A 21,250-nucleotide genomic window follows, 5' to 3' on the forward strand; every position below is an offset into this window, starting at 1 on the left:
CTATCAAGTTTGATGAAATTCTTATTCATCAAAGAGATTCCAATATTTTGATTGATTTCCATAACTCTGCGAAATCACTCTTTTGAATTGTTAGAAATTAGATAAAGAGAATAGAAAGGAATGGCTTAAGGCGTGATATTAACTGTCTCAAAAGAGTGATTGCCTGTCTATGGGATTAGCAGACAACGCTCCTTTTGGATATAATAAACCTATTATCAGTTGAATTAAAAGTGACAGATATGGAATCTTCTCTATTTATAGAGAAAATAAGTAGTTGAAATAGACACTTGTTCCGAAAGGTTGTGTCCTTATATAGAACAACAACGCTGGAGTATTCCACCACTGGTACGTGTTGAAATATTTCACTAGTGGTACCGTGGTACCCAAAACAAGTTCTGAAGGATGGTAACTATTTCATCTATGGTACTCAAACTAGGTATTTCGAACTTAATACCCAAATAATTTAAAATATTGTTACTCAAATATTACAAACTATTTAACAAAGACTAGAAATAATATAGAAAAAATTGCACTTTTTCTCTTCAATAGTAACTTGCGAAATCTTGTGATGTGAAAATATAAATTTATACCTCATAAAAAAAGTTACCGCTATTTATTTTGAGGGGAAAAATTTAAAGACTAGCACAAAATAGAGGCAAAAGTCCCAATGACACAAAAATAACCTCACATGAAAATATCATTACTACCATTTATTACTTAGTTTGAAGAAATTTCTTGGGACAAAAGAAAACAAATACACTAAACTATAGTAAAGTACTATTCCACCGCAGCCCCTACAAAAAGAATCAAAACCCAACGCAACAAAAGACCCCTTCGAAGTGGAAAACCTGAAAACTCACCACCTTCTCTTCCCTTTTTCCACTTCTCTCTCTTTGAACTTCTTACTTTTCTTCATCTAAATCAGCAAACATGCATTCAACTCACCTACTTCTTGAAGAACCAATCAGGATGGCCTCAATTTTGGAGCCATCCAAACCTGTAAGTAGAAAAAAATTCAATCTTTTTGATGTAGTATAGTCTCAGATCTATGTTTGCATGTGATTTTTCTATGTGTCGGTTTCTTAAAGACTGTTTTTTGTTAGATGGGGTTTCTTTGTTTTTGAATCTTGCAGTATTTTTTCATATGTTTGTTGTTTTAGGATTGTTTTTTGTTTGATGGGGTTTGTTTGTTTTTTGAATCTTGCAGAATGTTTTCATGTGTTTTTTGTTTAAAGATTGTTTTTTGTTTGATGGGGTTTGTTTGTTTTTGTATCTTGTTTTTAAAGATAGTTTTTGTTTGATGGGGTTTGTTTGTTTTTTGAATCTTGCAGAATGTTTTCATGTGTTTTTTGTTTAAAGATTGTTTTTTGTTTGATGGGGTTTGTTTGTTTTTGTATCTTGCAGTATTTTTTCATGTGTTTGTTGTTTAAAGATAGTTTTTTGTTTGATGGGGTTTGTTTGTTTTTTGAATCTTGCAGAATGTTTTCATGTGTTTTTTGTTTAAAGATTGTTTTTTGTTTGATGGGGTTTGTTTGTTTTTGTATCTTGCATTATTTTTTCATGTGTTTGTGTTTAAAGATTGTTTTTTGTTTGATGGAGTTTGCTTGTTTTTGAATCTTGCAGAATTTTTTCCCAGCGATGACTAAGATTGTTGGGACTTTGGGTCCTAAATCTCGATCTGTTGAGGCTATTTCAGCTTGTCTTAAAGCTGGAATGTCAGGTAATCTTGAAATTTAAACTTCTTTGTTTATTGGGTTTATTTAGATATGTCATATGTATTGATTAGTGGTATAGATTGGTGTATTTTGATTGTCGATTTGTTGTATTGGCAGTGGCAAGATTTGATTTTTCATGGGGTGATTCAGAGTATCACCAGGAGACTTTGGAGAACTTGAAGGCTGCTATTAAGGCCACTAAGAAGCTTTGTGCTGTATGTAAAACAATATTTTTTTGTCTTTCTTGCTACTGATACTATTAATGCTATTTTGGTTGCTTCAAAGGTTTTATCTTGCTTTGGATTGTTCTGTTTCTAGATTCTGGTTGTTTATACATCTGTTTTTTGCGGGGAGTGGGGCAGGGCCAGATGTATCTACGCATATATTTTTTATGCTAAGTCTGCACTTGTTGCTACGGAGGAGTACTAGTGTACTACATATGTGGATTGTGGACCAATAGAGATATTTGGATGACTTTGACCCCAAGATTTAGTCACATTAAAAGAAATCAACTAGCTTTTTGTCTGTGATGGATTTGAACTTTGTTCTCACATGGTTTTCATCCCACTTCATCGACTACTTGATCACAACATTATGTGTTATGGGTCTTTAGTTCTTGGATCTGCTTCTTGTCAGTGGGTCTTATAGCATGTTTGGCCAAGCTTCCGAAATCCATCTATTTTGGGAAGCTTTACCCAAAAAAAAAAAATAAAAAAAAATCTATCTATTTTGGGAAGTGTTTTTGGTCAGAAGTGCTTTTCGAGAAACTACTTTTGAAGAGTAGTAGTTTGTGTTTGGCTAATCAATTTGAAAAGCACTTTTGCCAATATTAGAGCAGCAAATTATGCTTGGTCAAGGTTCCAAAAGTTTTTCGGGGAAAAGCTACTTTTTTCAGCTTCTGAAAAACAACTTCGGCTACTACTCGAAAGCACTTGTACTTTTTTTTTCCCCCCTAAAAGCTTGGCTAAGCACCTCAACTCTCTAAAGTAATCTCTTGTTTTTTTATTTTTAAAAAGCACTTTTGGCTTCCAGAAACTTGGCCAAACGGGCTTTTAATGCCTTGAAGCATGCGACATTTTGTGGTGGCAAAATACATAGCTGAATAAGAAAGAGAGGGAGTGAGGGGTGGGGGGACACTTTGCCAATATTAGAGCAGTAAATTATGCTTGGCTAAGGTTCCAAAAGTTTTTCAGGGAAAAGCCACTTTTTTCAGCTTCTGAAAAACAACTTCAGCTACTACTCGAAAGCACTTATATATTTTTTCCTAAAAGCTTGGCTAAGCACCTCAACTCTCCAAAATAATCACTTCTTTTTTAATTTTAAAAAGCACTATTGGCTTCCAGAAACTTGGCCAAACGGGCTATTAATGTCTTGAAGCATGCAGCATTCTGTGGTGGCAAAATACATAGCTGAATAAGAAGAGGAGGGGGGGGGGGGTTGCAATTTCTAAATTCTGTTGTTGTCTGTTCTTATTGGTGTGCCGATTGGAGTCATTGGACTGGACTTTGTCAAATTTTATTTAGGGGTTGTGCAGTTAATCTGTAAACAAAGCTTTAGTTTATTGTGTGTCTCTCACTCCTACTCAGGTCTACAATTTCTGAATGGGGATATATGATGACAATTTAATTAGATCTGTTGAGCATTGTCTAATATAAAGGTAGTAAAAACATGTTTTTGTTGCGTTCAGGTCATGCTAGATACTGTGGGTGCTGAGTTGCAAGTTGTCAACAAACTTGAGACAACTATTTCACTTAAGGAAGATGCAGTTGTCACTCTGACTCCTCATCAAGGGCAAGAAGCATCTGATGAAGTGTTGCCAATTAACTTTGGTGGATTAGCCAAGGTCCAGCCCACATCTCTTGTCTTTGCTTTTCCCTTTCATACATTATATGTTATTAAATTAAGTTCCTACGGAGGTTTGCTAAGAAAAACTTTTTAAAAGGAACTAAAAGGAGCAGTTACTTCTGTTAACTCCATGGTACTAATGTTTGCTGTTAATTTTGCTTACAGGCTGTAAAGAAGGGAGACACCATTTTTGTTGGTCAGTACCTCTTCACAGGAAGCGAAACAACCTCTGTTTGGCTGGAGGTATGAATTAGATATTCTTCCCTCTCCATGGCATTTTGGTGACATTTAATTGGCAGTAGCAGAAAACATAATCTCCATGTAAAATTTAACATTGTTAATACTATGTTTGGTTCCCGTTTTCCCTTCCACATAAAACTTAGCATTTTCTTTTTGTTGGCTACGATTTAACTGATACCTGCATAAGTTGTGTGGGAGTGTATATGTTATTTTATGCAGGATACAATGTGGAATAGCAATGTAGAGATTATAATAATACATGGATTAAAGAACCGAATGTCACAATAACCTTTCAAATAGTAATCAATATTTCATTTTGTTAAAAAACAGATTTAAAATGTACATTGTATATATAACTAATCAAACATTCCATAATAAATAATCCCTATTTTACTAATTTGTGTGTTCCAATCCCTACATTACTAATCCATGCATAACTTCTAAATCAAATGACCCCTTGATAGGATTTAGCTATTGCTTTGTGAAAATAAGTTGGTTGATGAGTATCTTCTAGGGCTTTATTCTAGTAGTAAGAGCGCATCACGTGATGTATGGATGAAACACATGTCGTGTACAAGCGTTACCACATACAAAAGCTTGATATTTAAGTGGAGTATTCTGATCCATCTCCTCACGTTCCATTTTTTTAAATATTACTATAGATTCATAAAAAGATAGAGGGGCGGGCCATTATTCACCGAGTTTTCGTACCGTGCACCAACAGCCCTCGTGGATTTCTTGCTATCCAAAAAAAAAAAAAAAAAAAAAAAGAAAAAGGAAGGAAAGAAAGTTGATTGATGAGTAAAAATTGTTATGTGTTTGTAATTGTACAATCAATGGATTAAGAAAGCAGTCTACGTTCAATTTTTGACACTGTTGACTAGATATTTCTGATTTGGCTACACAGGTAGACAAAGTGAATGGTGATGATGTCATTTGTGTGGTAAAGAACTCTGCCACTTTAGCTGGGTCGATGTTCACTCTACATGCTTCTCAGGTTCATATTGACATGCCTACCCTCACCGATAAAGACAAGGAGGTAAGTTACTCAAAGTTCATGATGAGCCATTTCTATATCACTTCTGCAGATAATGAAGTTCAAGTTAACATCGTTAAAAATAATTTTCTCTGAGACCATGGTGTTTGAGCATAACTATAACTGCTTACTCTTGAGTACATGTGGGTTTTGAATGATACCATTTAGGTAACACGCTTAACTATTGTATATGTTATATTTGCAAGTGTAAGTTGGGTCCATGACACTTCTCAACTAAAATAAATGGGTCCCTCTTTTATCCTTTATTGTAGTAACATTTACATTTTGTATGATCTTACTGCTTCTCTACTTTATTAGTTTAATCTCAATTGATCATACAGAGTTTGCCTTTATAAAGCTACTCTTTGCCTTTTGCTTTTTTTTTTTTTTTTTTTTTTTTTGTATTTTTGTAATAATCCTTCTTTATTTACTTCGGACTTTTGGTTATTTAATTTTATCCAGGTTATAAGCACATGGGGTGTTAAAAACAAAATCGACTTTATTTCGCTATCATATACAAGGCATGCTGAGGATGTCCGTGAGGTATGTAATTTCATTACTTTCCACTTTTTTTTTTTTTTTTTTTTTTTTTTTTTAAGATGTCATTGTCAATTTGCATTTGTCTAGTCATACTGGACTCTTACAATGTGAAATTGACTTCATTGTCTGTGCTAAAATTCAGGCTCGTGAGTTCTTGTCTAAGCTGGGCGATCTAAGTCAAACTCAGATCCTTGCTAAAATTGAAAATGTTGAGGTTAGTTGATACACTTATATTTTTAGTGAGGTTTGTTCTGTTTACTTTGAATTTCATGCATTCTGCGAGGGCTTGACATTTCACTTTCTTCCTTTCTTTTTGTAATCTATGTAGGGTTTGACTCATTTCGATGAGATACTCAAAGAGGCTGATGGAATCATCCTTTCTCGTGGAAACCTCGGTATTGATCTTCCACCAGAAAAGGTAAACTATCTTCGTAACAATCAGTCTTTACATGTTTGATAAGCATTATTCCAACCAAACTGGAAACAATAATGTGAATGCATCTAGTTCCCTCCTCTCTTCTCCTGCCTGGACCAAACCTTAAAACACCAAAAAGAGATGTGTGGAACTCATATCCTCCTTATACTCCATGATCTGCTGAGAGCCTGAATGTATGTTACCTGAGATTCATTCTTTTCAAGAATGAAACTAAAGAGAAAAGGAAGCTGGGTCTAGGTCTTCTGATGTCTCAAACTTGGCACTAGAGAATTTCTAGAAGTTCTATTTGATTGATTTTAAGCCGTCTCCATAGACCATTTCTCGTACTAACATATAATTCCATTGCGAAATTTGTGTGTCATAATTAGAATTTTTTGTTTCTAGGCTAATTTCGGGTGGTTTGCAGGTGTTCTTGTTCCAGAAGGCTGCTGTTCACAAGTGTAACATGGCTGGAAAGCCAGCTGTAGTAACACGTGTTGTCGATAGTATGACTGACAATCTTAGGCCTACTCGTGCTGAAGCAACAGATGTTGCTAATGCTGTCTTGGATGGTAATCTTGCTTCACTTTTAATTATATATGAAGGACTGATGTTCTTCTTTTATCGATATATCATTTCGATACTTAACTGAGACAACTCTCTATTATCCACCGAGTTTTAAATCGTGCACCATGGGATTTCTCTTTTATGAAAAATAAAATAAAAAAGAAACATTAACTGAGACAAATTGATTTCCTTAAAGATTTTAACATTTAACACTTTCAGGAACTGATGCTATTCTTCTTGGTGCTGAGACTCTGCGTGGATTATACCCAGTCGAGACTATTTCCACTGTTGGCAAAATTTGTGCCGAGGTAATTTTTCCTGAAGTTTTGTTAGTTTAGGAAATCGTCTCCGTGTTATCTTTTAAAGAACCTTATGGTGAAGTCGTAAAAAGAACGGAATCGACATGTGCTGACTTTGTTGATGTGAAATTGTTTTGAGAGGGATATATTTTAATGATACCTTTTACCTTTCTAATTCCACAAATGTATGCTTGTGGGGCGACTTCTTAACTTTTGTCATGAATCTGCTTTGCTTGCCTAAATGAGATTTTCTCTACCTTTCTTTATGCTATTTTACTTTAAATTATTTAATCAGCTATTGATTTCCATGCAGGCAGGGAAGGTTTTCAACCAAGACCTATACTTCAAGAAAACAGTCAAATTTGTTGGAGAGCCCATGACACACCTGGAAGCAATTGCCTCATCAGCGGTATTTTTTAATGCAACGCCTTTCTTGAGATGGGGAAAAAAAATATTTCTGGAAATTGAAATCACAGTTCTTTCTTAACCCTAGATTCCTTTATTCTCCAGGTTAGAGCCGCCATCAAGGTGAAAGCATCAGTAATTATTTGTTTCACTTCATCTGGAAGGGCAGCAAGGTAGGTGTTATTCACTATTACTGCATTTCTTGGTATATTGACACGTCTCTTTTCTTTATAAGAGTTGTAATTTATGTTTCATTACACAGATTGATAGCTAAATATAGGCCAACTATGCCAGTATTGTCTGTTGTCATTCCTCGACTCAAGACAAATCAACTGAAGTGGAGCTTTAGTGGTGCATTTGAGGTACAGCCTAGTGCTCAAAGTTTCAAATCCAAATTATCAGCCAATGGCCTGTTAAATGCATTGGAGTGTGTTATTTTGCTTGTGAGACCTTGTTTGCTCGATAATTTTTTATTTCCTATTTTGACTTATCATTGGGTGAAAATAGTTTCTATACATTTAAACTGATATTATGTCATTAGATGTTCTGCTCCGACATAACATACTTCTCAATAATAATACTGAATTTGGTACTCTTTTTGTTTTTGGGTACTGACAGATTATATGTGGGAATTGGATGAGTTTCCTTAATTTGTTGTTCTTCTCAACAATTGTGAGAAGAGTTGTCTGAAACATTCTTAATATTTTCTTCAATTTTGCACATTTTCTTGTTTAGAGCCACATCTTTCCATTTCTACCATCACTGTGGTGATCTAGTAATGTCTCCTTGTTCTTTTACTTTCTTTATCTGCTTCTCTTTTCTCCTTCTAAATTTGTTTATTTAATGTTGACCAACATTTGATTGACATTAAAGCTGACAGTTCAGTTATTTTATTTCTTCATATTCAGGCAAGGCAATCTCTTATTGTCCGAGGTCTTTTCCCAATGCTGGCTGATCCTCGTCATCCTGTAAGTTTGTCTCATCATTTTTGTGTTTCACCCCAAATGTTTTTGATTGGTTAGTGTTTGTTTTTGTTTTTTGTTTTTTTTTGTTTTTTGTTTTTTGTGTCTGTTTTTGCTGTGTCTCATCAAGTTATTGTTTCTTACATAGGCTGAATCGAACAATGCAACTAATGAGTCGGTGCTGAAAGTTGCTCTTGATCATGGAAAAGCGTCAGGGGTTATAAAATCACACGATCGAGTTGTCGTTTGCCAGAAGGTTGGAGATGCATCAGTGGTTAAGATTATTGAACTCGAAGATTAGGGTGTTATAGGCTGCAGTAGTCAACTGTTATTTTGTCCACATCTTTTTGTGATGTGATGGAGTGTTAATGGCCGTCACATTCTTTGTTTCTACAAAGGTTTTGGTAACTCTGATGTGATATGGTATAGTCATAAACCGGGCAATTATTCTTGTTGATGGAACTAGCAGTACAGGAAAATATTGAAACTAGTTCAATGGGTCCTTGTTGAGTTCATTGATAGGAACTGCTTCTAAAGCAGTGTTTTATGGAGTTGTCTGTAACTAATTTTTGTTCTGTTCAGAACTTAACTCAACAGAAGAAAGACCAGCAATGCCCATTTAAATATCAATAATGAAACCTTGCAAGTATTTGTTTTTTCAATCTTGCTTTGAGTACACTTCTTTTGAGCTGAGGGTCTGTTGGAGATAACCTGTCTACCACCATAAAGGTAAGGGTAAGAGTTGCGTACATCCTTATATCTTCAGACCCATAAGGGTAAGAGTTGCGTACATCCTTATCTCTTCAGACCCAACTTGTGGAACTATACTTGGTATTTCGTTGTTGTACTTTGGAAGATATTCACTTTTTAGTGTTGACTTTTGTTCTAAGTTCTCGAGGATTACTTTGTTTCCTTCCATTTAGGTTGGCCAAGGAAGCTAAACCAGCTTCCGATGACTCTTCTTTTAATGATGATAGTGTCGGAGTTGGCGCACGCACATGTTGACTATTCCACCAAGTATTTACAACTTTTTACCATCACACTCACTACGTATATGTACGTTTAGGTAGATGAGAACGAAATTACCTAGTGTTTTTGATTTATTATTGAAGATCCGAGGTAAGAGGATGAAACTAGAAAATTCATGTCAGGCGGACACTAAATAGTACTACTATGTTTTTTTTAAGATTAACAGTCTTATCAAATTGGACACGACTTTCAAAATATAAAACATGAAACAACTACTAAGAGCCCGTTTGGATTGGCTTATGTGAAAAAAAATAAGTTAGGGTAATCTAACTTATTTTTTTTTAAGTTTTTAATGTCTTATAGATTAAGTTAAATTGTCTAATTATTTTTTGAGCTTATTTGAAGACTTTAATTTTGCCAAATTAAACACTCAAAAAAAATGAAACGAATTATAAGCCAACTTATAAGCCAATCCAAACGGGCTCTAAACCCTGTGATTGCACACTGTTGGATTTAAGCTTATAGCTCTGTTTAGCTGGTTTTGTTATATTTCAACAATTTCTGAGTATCCTTTAAAGGGCGTAGATAATACATTTTTAGGTGAATAATAACTCTTTTCTGGTGATTTTAAATATATAAACTCCCATATAGGTAAGAAATCTTCGTTAGGTGATTATTTATTTTCCTTTGCCCTTCTACTGGACTAGTATATGAAATATCATTGTTGATTTTTTGAGAGGTAAGGAAGGGGAAGTAAGGGCTGCAACTGGGTCTAAGCGTCAAGTCATACTTGGCTCGATTCGCTTGTATTTTAGCCCTCGTTTTGGGAAAACCCCGAGCTTAACCAACTCATGTGACCCCTGTATGGCTTTACACCTGCCTTATACAATAGTATCCTATGTTGCATGTTCAAGATGTTTAGCGCATTCCCTCCTAGTGGTGAGGTGGCCGGACAGAAAGAGAAAGAAAAAGGGGAAAGAAGATGGCGGTGGAGGTGATGGTGGTGTGGAGAGGCAAGGAGGAAAGAGGACGAGAGGGTGGTTGGTGGTAGAGGTAGTGGCAGGGAGAGAGGGGGAACAAGAAAATTAAAAACTCAAAATTTAGGAGAAGGGTCAAATTTGCTCCTGAACTATGCGAAAGATTCAAATTTACCCCCAGTTAATTCTTAAGTGTGGGACACGTGGCATCACCGGGTGCGAACCATCCACCATTTGAAAATAAGAGCACATTTAAGCCATTTTAGTAACGTCCAGGGTATATTTGATCGCAACTATTAACGGAGGGCAAATATGTTCCATTTCAGATAGTTCTAGGGCAAGCTTAACACCTTGCCCTTTATTTAATTGCATTATGATGTATGTCTAAATTTAAACTAACCAATTTAGTATAATTTTTTTTTGGATTACAAGTTTCGAAATCTTCTCATTATTCTTGAACCCTGTGTAAACACCATTACGGAGGGAGTAGCGACCAACAATAACTAAATAGTGGCATAGAAATAACAGGAAGCGCCCATGGCCTAATGGATAAGGCGCTTGACTTCTAATCAAGCGATTGTGGGTTCGAGTCCCACTGGGCGTGTGTCCTTTTTCCTCATTCTTTTCTTTTGCTATTTTTCTCCCTCCACCTCAAATTGGTGATTGTGTTTAGTTTACTACAGCTTATGTATTTATCATTACTTTATGACTGATAAAATAAAACCACTTTTTTCCATTTATCTCTTTTATTAAATTAATTTGGTGGTGACTACTAGTTAACGTACGATATTTAGTAGTAATACTCTCAATTCAAACAGAACAGAACAAGGTCAGAATTTATCTGTGTATTGTATCTTATCTGATAGTGTTAGTATGCTAAATAATTCATAGATCAACGCCCTTAATTAGAAGATAGTGACGAGTTGAACGACTTGTGTTAGCATGTCAACCCATCGAACACTAATCAACTTTTCGTATATATTTAAGGTATTTTTGCTGTTGCGATGATCAAATTAAAATCAAGCAATACTACAACCTTTTCTGCCTAAGGAGAAAAACTTCAATTGTTTTCCAGCTTTCTTTGCTGATTGCTGAGCTTTCCTTTTTTTTATTTTTATTTTAAGGGGTGGGGCTTTCATGTGATGTCTGGTACAAGATTTGAAGCCTCGATTAATTCGGATTTGCGGTGCGTAATTCTATTTAAAGGAAAAGTCAGCCTACTACTAATTTCTTCCGTCCTAGGGTTCGAATCCAAAACTTCGGATAAAAAAAGGGAGGGATCCTCTCCATCCAATCCCAATCCTTGGTGGTTCTATCTGTCAATTTCAACTAGGTCTTAAGAGTCAGAAAAAAAACAAAACAAAAAATCACTTTGGAGATGCAAGCAGATGGTTTTTTTCTTTTCCTTCTTCTTTAATTTGTTAGTAATGTACATTCCAAGAAGACCATCAATTCCGTTTAACATGATGTCCTCAAGGAGTAAGACTAGTCTTGTTGTCACGTCTTTTTCTCAATTTTGAAACGGACCAAAAGAGACACCAAGATAGATAGGCATGTGAATTAATAGATAAGAGAGATGACAACGCTTGGCGTTTGGACATTACTGATTGATTTTTAAAAACGATATATGTATTTGTACATATATTTTTCATAGAAAAGAAGTCCAAGATTTGTGTTTGAAAACCATTAATTTACTTGATATATTTCTCAAATAAGTTTTTTTGTTAATTAGTACTTTAATTCTATTTCAAATACTGAAGCTTAATATTTACAACTATCAAAATATCAGTTATAGCAAACGAAGTACAGAGATGGATCCAAGATTTCAAATTTATGAAGTTTGAATTATAAGTCAGAACAACGACTTAATTGGGGATAGATATTGTATACATTTTAAGTGAGTTTCTTAACACAAATAAGATGTTGGGCATATAGCTACCAAGTTCTGCCCAACTCACGTAACTTGTGGTGCAGATCCGCCCCAGCTCGTCGATAAGCATTGCATGTCTATTCGAACAAATTAAATGGTGTGTGGCTAGTTAGATACGTCATTAAAATGTTGTTGACAATAAGTAACTGGCCAAATTAGAGATGAACAATCAAATCACCTCATCAAACTTGAAAGATAACGACAAATACAAGAATCAAGATCAATCACTTATTAAGTGAAGACATGCATGCCAGCTCCAATTTAGGAGTGAACATAGTACTGTTGCATCAATCACTTCAAAAATAGTAAAAACAGTGGTTACCATGAAAATGAGGTACTGCAACAAAAGGAGTTGCATGAGAGGGAAAATCGTTTGTTTCTTAAATGAGAAACAAAATGGAGCCCATTTTATTTGGTTGGATCTTGGTATTAGCTGTACACCTCTTGAATATATTCACCACAAACTAACATGGTAGGTACTGAACTGGAGTACATAACCTAGTGGATTCAGAATTTTAAATTTATGAATTTTGAATTATAATCTTTTTTGTTTTTGTTTATTGCTTCAGGATACATAATTTATATATATTAATTGAATTTCTTAATTATACATATAGGGACTGAGCTAAAGCTACTGAATTTTCCTTTTGACTTGTAACTTCTATTTTGTTGCTCCACCACCCTGCTGGAGTGTGATGGGATGGTTGAATCTTTTATCTTTAATCATAATTCTCAAATTCAAGTTTTGTAAATGAAAACCTCTTAGTAGAGAGCATTTTACTTGCTCAAGGAACTTACCGATGCAAATTCAATTAGTTGAACCGGTAAATTTCAAATAGCGGATATTAAAAAAAAAAAAAAAAAAACACTATAGGCTGAGAATTGAGATCTTCCCAAGAACAGATGACAAACATCGATCATATGGCTTTTGTTTTATATATGTGGAAAAGGTTTGCTCGTGGCTTTGTGTAGGTCCAATGAATAAGGAAATTAATGGCCAACATCCTCCCCCTAACTGGAAAAAGAAAAGTAACTTCGTGGCTGAATATTAATGTAATGACTAGGATATTATAATTATTCAATCAACTCCTTTTACTTAGGAAATAGATCGATTTTATATCGTCGGTGATAGGAATTAACAAAAGTGATATCTCCTTGCATAATATGAATCCGAACATTTATGATATGGATGCGAAAGAGCCGAATAACTTATTCTCTGGTCTATTAATAACTTATTCTTTGGTCTATTAGTGAACTTTCTCTACGGTTAATAATTCTTGCTTTGATTATTATTTTTGCATGCTTTTCCTAAATATTATGTTAATCTATACTATATTAAAAATACGAAAGGCCATTTTCTTTAAATGTTGTTTCAACTTTTTTGTCTTTTTTTCATTTAAAAGCGCTTCTACAATGCATAAAATTTCATTTACTATTTACCTCAAATAATTATTTATTATTTGCCTAATATTTATTCTATAGTGTTTGTTGTCGAATGATGTACTCGATTTGGTCACGCGCAAAGCGCCTACACCAAAACTACTTATATATAATTGTGGGTTTAGTACTGTAGCTAGATGTAGTATCTGAATTCTGAAGTATGAAAACAAATTTCATCTGAGTATGGCCTTTGACTTTGTTACTCATACGTGGCTCTAAATGTAATTGCTGTATCCAGGACCACATTATCACAATGACGCACTGCTCCATGATTTTATGGAAAAAGGATCAAAGTGACATCCATGATGGTTAATTTTCTTTTTTATAAGCAGAGAGAATTTACATGTGAATTCCATGGAATTTGGTTGCAAAACGACGAGGAATTAATTCCAACATATTTTCATCAGCAAAAATTGAAAGCCATTTATGATTTTATTTTGTTATCTTCACGATAGCTTGTACTATATCATTCTGTAAAGTATTGTTTTTCATTCTGACGGCGAACGCTTTACTTCTTAGTGATTTGTTTCACGCAAATTTAAATTAGTAGTTTCAGATACTAGTTGTTTAAACAAGAAAGACCATTGCCTATATATCTTCTCGGATATTCATAATTAATGTCCACAAAAAGTTTTATCAGACCAAACTGAAATTTTCATTCTTATAGAAAAAAAAAAAAAATACAACATCACGGTCCAGTAAGAAAGGTTGGAATAACTAAAAAACAAACACGTGGTATAGGAACTAATGTGTTGATGAGAGAGTGATAGTATTTAATTTATCTATTGCATCTAATGATACTGTGTGGTGATTATAGGTTAAGTGGATTATATGGAAAATCATCAAGTTTTAGATACAAATATCAGCGGGTAAAAAAGAAATACTGAATGATTTCTTCCCAATTGCTTAAGCTTTAATGGACAGAATCATTTAATATTTTTTGTTGATGAAATATTAGCTTTCAGGTTACTGAAATAGTTTAGGTGTACGCAAGAAAAACGGATCAGTGATCACCATCTTCATCGAAAAAAGAAAAATAGTACTTGATATAATAATTTATAATCATATGAAAACGTTTATACATATCTCAATATTGTATTTCATTGTAAAGATCGAAATGTTGCTTTCAGTTTATTTAATCAAACAAAACTAGAGGTTGTTTTTAAATTTCATATTCACTTTCATGAAAATAAATTAAAATTTGGGTCCCAAAATTTGGCTCTATTTTTTACACCACTTACTAGTTCTTTTCAAACTGATCAGGAATGCTATGCATATTCATTACTAGATTTCAGTGTTTAAATTTTATACATATAACAGGTTAATTAGCATCCTATTTAGTACATTTTAGTTCACTTAAGTATCCCCTCTCAATCATAAATAAATAAGTGATTAATCTACATTTGAGACACGTATTACAAATACAACAACTTTTATTTGTCGTGCAGGTTTATATACTTCTATCCTATTTGTTCATAAATGAAATGTTAAGTTATACTATAGCATCATAGTAAAAGAGAACTAATTTTAATTAGTCAAGTTAATTTTTTCTGTAAGTTTCGACCATTTTATGATTTTATCAATTGAAAAAGTTCAAGACTCAATTTAAGATAACAATATTAATTAAAAAATTGAAAAAGAAAGTTATCACAGGATCATGACCAGCTCTTTTACTTCAATTTAGCTACGGCAAGTATTCTGATATATATCACAGGACAAATAAAGAAAGAGATATAAAAATATGTTAGCTGTCTCAGTAGGAAGACCACAAATTTTCTTTGGGTACTCACTATATATGAATTTATTTATACACTAACTTGTTCTTATGAAAGAAGTTTATTTTCAGAGAGGTGTTGACACGTACGTCTCTTCTTTGTTTTGTGTGGAAAAAAATGAATTTTATTTTATTATAAACACCAGTACGAGGTACTAATGCGAAGTTAATTTGTCTATCTGAAACTGAAGGGTTTCTTTTTGCTTCTGAAGTTCTACCAATGTGTCAAGAAAGTTTAGGTTGATAATTAAGACAACACAAAGTTTAAGTATGCGCCGTATAAAATGTGTCAAATTTACAAAGCTTTTAGGTATTCTATTCGACACTTCTCCAATATCCTGGATGAGCGGTATTCAGAAAACCATGAGGTTGAGACATATAGACCTCCTCCTAGAGAGAGAGAGTGTTGTACTGCTCATGAGAACGGCAATATCAGTGGTGGCCAGTAGAGACGTATCTAAGATTTTAAGTTTTGGATCATAACTTATTTTTGTTTACTAGGTTTGAAATTAGATTATTGATGCAGTGAATTTTTAACAGAAATATAGGATTTGGATTAAATTTCCTGAATTCAAATGAACCGTAACTTAAGTGCAAATCCGCCCAGGGCAGCCGGTTCATAATCCTAAAATTAATGAATGTGAATATGTGTCAAATATTTATTGACATAATTTGGTCCTCCCCCACCCACGCATCCACTTGCTGTTGATAATTTTAGCAACTACTATGATTATCATCCTCTTGTCATGAATATAGGGTGTTTTGGAATTTGACCCATCGAAATAGAAAATGTGTAGATTATATATAAAACTATTTGAAATTTCTCTGCCCCTGCAGGTAAAAAGATGGACACAATTATGGTCGGTGAGGTATTTTTCGGTTAATGGACACAATTATGGTCGGTGAGGTATTTTTCGTTTTTAACCATTTGAAGTTATATTTTTCAAACTTCCTATACATACTAGTTTCACGAGGCCAGTGCTAAATTCGGGCTCAAATTCAAGATATAAAAGTAGATATTTTAATTAAAGAAATATAATTTATGTTAGTAATAATTAAATTTCAAATAAGTATATTTTTAATATATAAAAGCAAAACTTTCATTTCACTCATTTAATATTTTAACTTTTGTTTTGATGAAATTACTTAGTTCAAACTAGATGCGGAAGGAATTTGAAGTTTATGAGTTTTGAATCCTAATTTTTGAAGTTATTTAGTTTTAAATTAATAATCTATACATATTTAATGAACCGTTAAAACACATATAGAAATTGAACCAAAGTGCTACCGAATAAGACCAAATTAACCTGTAGCCAACACTCTAATTCTGCCCTATTTCAAACTTATTTTGTGTTTAAAAAGATTAACTATAGTTAACCAAATAAGAGATTTTAACGATAACCCGATCTTGACTGATGACAATGTTTTCATTGTCAACACTATATGGCATCATTTAATAATTTATTCTATCTGAAAATCATTTTAGTAAAACTCTTTTTAAACATATGAACTCATTAAATTATAAATATAAAGTAAAAGAAATGCCTACATGTGAGTAAAAGAATTTTCAGAAGTTCTCAAATTTCAAAATACAATTATAAAGTTAAAAAAATGCCTACATGTAAAAATCTATAATAAGCAGCAAATGAAAAATGAGAAAACGAGAGAGCAACAAGAAGAAAGAATCTAGCGAAGAAATGACCATATTTTAGGTTAATAGATAAGATCAATATAAGAAAGTAACGGGAAAAATAAAGTGTAGCGGATGGGGTTGTTACTCCCTTAACAAGGGATCTCAGGTTCAAGCCTGGGTATAAAAAAATTCGTAGTAGGGAGCGTTTCCCCCGAATGATCCCTAAGGGACATGAATCCGGATTAATCATGCTCCGATTCGGATACCGATCGAGCACTGGATAGAAAAATAAAAAAAAAGGAAAAATACGGTAGGAGGTTCGACAACTTTTGAAAAGTAGACCATAAGAATAAAAAATGAATTCGACTTTAAAAAATAAGATCATGACCTAAAAGTAATTAATTAAAAAAATTAATATTTTATTGGAAACTTTTGTGAGGACTACAAAAGCCCCTTGTTGTCTCTTATTTATTGTAGTAATATAGGTCCCACATTTCATTGATTCTCGTCGTCCGCAGCAAGCAACAAGTTAGATATGTGATCGAGATGTTAGTTTGATATGTGATTGAGATGTTGTTGACATTTATCATGAGCCAAGTTGTTAGAAATTAAAAATCAATCATTAGAACGTTGAGAAAGTTAAAACTTGCAAGCTAGCTAGTTTTTCAGATATAGAGAGTGAACAGTGGAATTTGTTGCAATAATCATGCAGCACAAAATTGGAAAAAAAATAGCAATTCCATTTAGTGCCGAACCAAAGTTTTCAGTAAGGGAATATACAAAATATAAAGAAGTAATGCATCAAAAAGTCAAGAAAATTATATATATATATATACACATACACACACACATTGCAATACATTGTTAGGGTTATTTAAGAAAAATGAAAAATGAGTACATTGCTAACCTACAACATTCATGTTAGAGTGTGTGTGTAGTTTTGATCTTACATATATAACATAATTTTCCGGCAAAAAGTGTTTGGATCAACCTCTTGACCTTCTAGTGCGGCCCCTGGTTCCATTAGAATGAGCTAACACGACACAATTTGATGGAATATATGAAATATCTCATTCTGAATTGAGATGATCTTACGTTCGAACCCAGTAAATAAAAATTTCTAATAGAGAGTGATTCTCCCTTAAATGAATCATATGTGATGCGAATTTGTATCAGTACACTATACCAAAAGAAATTTTTAGTGGCAATATATTTTCTTTTTAGCGGCAATAGTTATTGCCACAAAAATATTTACCAGCAATTGATTAATGTCATTAGATGAAATTGCTAAAGCTTTGTGAGAATTTATTGTTAGGGCTAAAGTTTGGTATTGCCTGTAATAATTGATTCTAGAATATAATTAGCGGCAATTAAGTTATTGCCGCAAATTAATTGCCGCTAAAAGCATATTTTGTTGTAATGGTAGGATCTGTAAGTTCCTAAAAAAATGATAAAACAGAAAAGTAATACGACAAAAGGAGTTGCATGGGAGAGAAGTGTGAGGAACAAATGCTTTCTAAATGGGAAATTGAAAGGATCCCATAATTTGCTGGAATTGTGGTACTAGCTGTAGACCTCTTTAATTTCATCACAATTATTAAACAAAATACAGCTGCGGATTGACATATTCCCAAAAAATGACAAACATCATGTGACTTGATTTTATGTGGTAAGGGTTTGTTATCCTCTATTTTGGTTCTTATATATGTTGGTACTTGGTCCAATGAATAAGGAAAACCAATCGTACCCTTGAAATAGTAATAAAATAACACGTAGCTAATATTAATCTAAACAAGATATTTCTTGTTGACTATACACCATAAAATTTGGCTTGTGCATGACTTTTTGAGTAAGGATGTGTTTAGTTTAAAGGTAATTTTTTTTACAGGAAATGTTTTTCTTTTTGGAGAAAGGTGGAATAATGGAGATTTGGTTGGTCGGGGTTGGGAGGTGGGAGGTTGGAGTGGTGTCGAGTTCAAAGTTGTCGTCGATTGAAGTGCGTGTTTGGAATGGGGAGGAGACAATTCATTTGACATGATATTTATTGAACTTGTTTTCCTATTTTCACAAGGGAAATCATTTTTTTGATTTTTAAGAAATTCAATTTTGACCAATCAAAAGAACTAAAAATCTTACTTACCAAACATACCCCAAGTTCCTCACTATTATTAACCTTGAACGTACTCGGAGCTAAATGTGAAATAATGAAAGACCAATTTGCACATGCTACTTTTCCTTAAAAAAATATCAAGAAGAAATACAAATTACTGATTGAATTATTAAATATAGAACGATTTCATTTTCATATATCAACTCTTTCACGTCATGCTAATTAATGAAGTTTGAGGAAAAGGTTAGTGCCGGATTACTTAAGCTAATTGCTGAGTGTTATAGCCTCATAGCTAGACTTGTAGCCTTTAACAGTATTCTTTTCTTTTTCTCCAACTGGGCTTCAATTGCAATCGCTTTCCAGGACCTAATTTTATCATAATGATGAAATGGTCCATGATTGTAGGTAAAATGTAAAATATAATCCATAATTGTTAACTTTTTAAAGTAGAAACATTTTGCATGTGATACAAACTCATGATGTAAACATTATAATTACATTATTACTGCATTTTAGTATATGATATATAGCACGTTATTTTTTTTTTTATAAGTTACCCATTCATGCTTATTGAATGAAAGTATTTGCAATTACCTTTTAAATATTCTGATGGTGCAAAAAAAAAAAAAAAAAAATTAAACTGTCGGTACATTAAATTTTAACTCTATTCTTAAAACCAAGAGTCTATATATATCAGATGATTTTTTTTAGTCTATATATATCAGATGATTTAGTTTTTTATCTCTTAATCAACGAAAACTAGAGGTTGTTATAACCTCTCATTTTGACCTCATTAAAAAGCATTAATAATTTTGGCCCCATTTTTGCTCAACGTGATACACGACCAACCAGTTCTTTTACAAACAGAATAGGAATGCTCTGACAGGGGCGGACCCACCCTATTAGGAGGGGGTCACGTGTCCCCCAACCTCGGGAATACCCTGTACATATATGGTGTATATACCTTAAAGAATGTATATGTATTTAAAGAACCCTTCGGAGATATTTCATTCTTTGGTGCGTTTAGTTGTTGTCTGTGCCCTGAGGTATATGACACCTGGGTTCGAGTCTCGTTTGCAGACCTTTATTTCTATTTTTTGTTGAGTTTGTTTTGTTTAGTTCTAAACCTATTTTCGTTTCTTAATTTTGAAGTTTATACTTTATACTACTACTTTACCAATAACTTAACATAATTATTAAGTTTTTAAGAGTTATTGCAAACTTTCACATAATAAGTGACATATTTATATTAAGGCAGTGGTCATTGGTGCCCCCTCTGCGTCAAAATTCTAGGTCCGCCTCTGACTATGCACGTGACAAAAAATTCCTCTGATTATTTGGTTTTTCATTTTATTTTGTTCTGATGAATGAACAATGAATTAAGAAAAAAAAGATAGCGATATAATCTACATCATATAACTTACTTAAATGAAAAAAAAGGTTAATTTTCTTATATGGTGTTGACGCCTCTCTCACTGGGGCTATCTCTAATTCACTATGATAAGTTTATTTTCTAAGACAGAAGGCTTTTATTTCTTATTATTAAGTTTTACAAATGTTTCAAGAATGGTTGCTTGACGGGTAAAAGAAAGATGAAAGGAACAATAGAGTAATTATATTATCAGCTCGCACTATTAGAGTTTATTTCTTAGATTTATAATTATAATTTTTTAGAGATATGCCCTATTGTGAATTGTAAAGGGGCAAGTACATGACCACGTATTATGTATACTTTTTCTCCACCTCAATGGCTGGACTGCTTGCGAAAACCACAATCGAATAGATTAATGAGAATATAATTTTAAGTCATATATATCAAATATAAAGAATTTTTATAATATCAGTGCAATATAATCCATTATAACATATTATTGTTTTATTTCAGACTAGTGAATTTATCCGCGCTTCGCGCGATTTATTAAATATAATATAAATAGAAGAGATTATATATATATATATATATATAAATTTACTAAATTAGAAATGTAAAGCACTTCCAATAATATGATGGTAATTTCATATTTCAAGCAATTTGTAAGAATGTAAGAAAAAATAACATACAAAAAAAAATAAAGAAGAAAATAATATAATACACATCATTCTTACAACCTTAATCATAAAAATAGAAGAAAAAAATATGGAATCAATGTATAACTTTTCGAGCTCTTGTTGATATTATCCACTCCTACAAGTCGATCATCGTTCATGAGTCTTCTCCTCCTTTTTTCTTGATCTTAAACTAAAGCATGGATATAATCTTTGCAGTAAATATAACAAGATTACTATGTACTTCAAATATGGAATGAATGGATAACCTTAGGTAGGATCTCACGAAACAAAAAATATAAATTCACAATATGTGATGCTTTAAGAGGGTGACATTCTTGACTAAT

General features: G+C 33.1%; 1 protein-coding gene, 1 long non-coding RNA gene and 1 other non-coding gene across 3 annotated transcripts; 2 read left to right on the plus strand and 1 right to left on the minus strand.

Annotated features, from left to right (window-relative positions):
- Window positions 1-801: 801 nt before the first annotated feature.
- LOC132049472 (pyruvate kinase 1, cytosolic) lies at window positions 802-8,686 on the plus strand. Its single transcript, XM_059440291.1, has 16 exons — window positions 802-999; window positions 1,624-1,720; window positions 1,833-1,930; window positions 3,403-3,558; window positions 3,726-3,803; window positions 4,708-4,839; window positions 5,299-5,379; window positions 5,519-5,590; window positions 5,705-5,794; window positions 6,219-6,363; window positions 6,578-6,666; window positions 6,971-7,066; window positions 7,168-7,235; window positions 7,325-7,424; window positions 7,971-8,030; window positions 8,173-8,686. Exons 1-16 carry the CDS (start codon window positions 931-933, stop codon window positions 8,323-8,325), a joined length of 1,584 nt encoding a protein of 527 aa, XP_059296274.1. The 5' UTR covers window positions 802-930; the 3' UTR covers window positions 8,326-8,686.
- On the minus strand, window positions 8,326-9,201 carry LOC132049473 (uncharacterized). The gene is made up of 2 exons (XR_009413093.1): window positions 8,816-9,201; window positions 8,326-8,735 (listed from the first exon to the last, which is right to left on the minus strand). It is a non-coding gene; the product is annotated as an uncharacterized LOC132049473 (long non-coding RNA).
- Window positions 9,202-10,501: 1,300 nt separating this feature from the next.
- TRNAR-UCU (transfer RNA arginine (anticodon UCU)) lies at window positions 10,502-10,574 on the plus strand. Its single transcript has one exon. It is a non-coding gene; the product is annotated as a tRNA-Arg (tRNA).
- The last annotated feature ends 10,676 nt before the right edge of the window (window positions 10,575-21,250 follow it).

Source organism: Lycium ferocissimum, chromosome 3, assembly GCF_029784015.1.
Source record: "Lycium ferocissimum isolate CSIRO_LF1 chromosome 3, AGI_CSIRO_Lferr_CH_V1, whole genome shotgun sequence".
Classification (NCBI taxonomy): Eukaryota; Viridiplantae; Streptophyta; class Magnoliopsida; order Solanales; family Solanaceae; genus Lycium; species Lycium ferocissimum.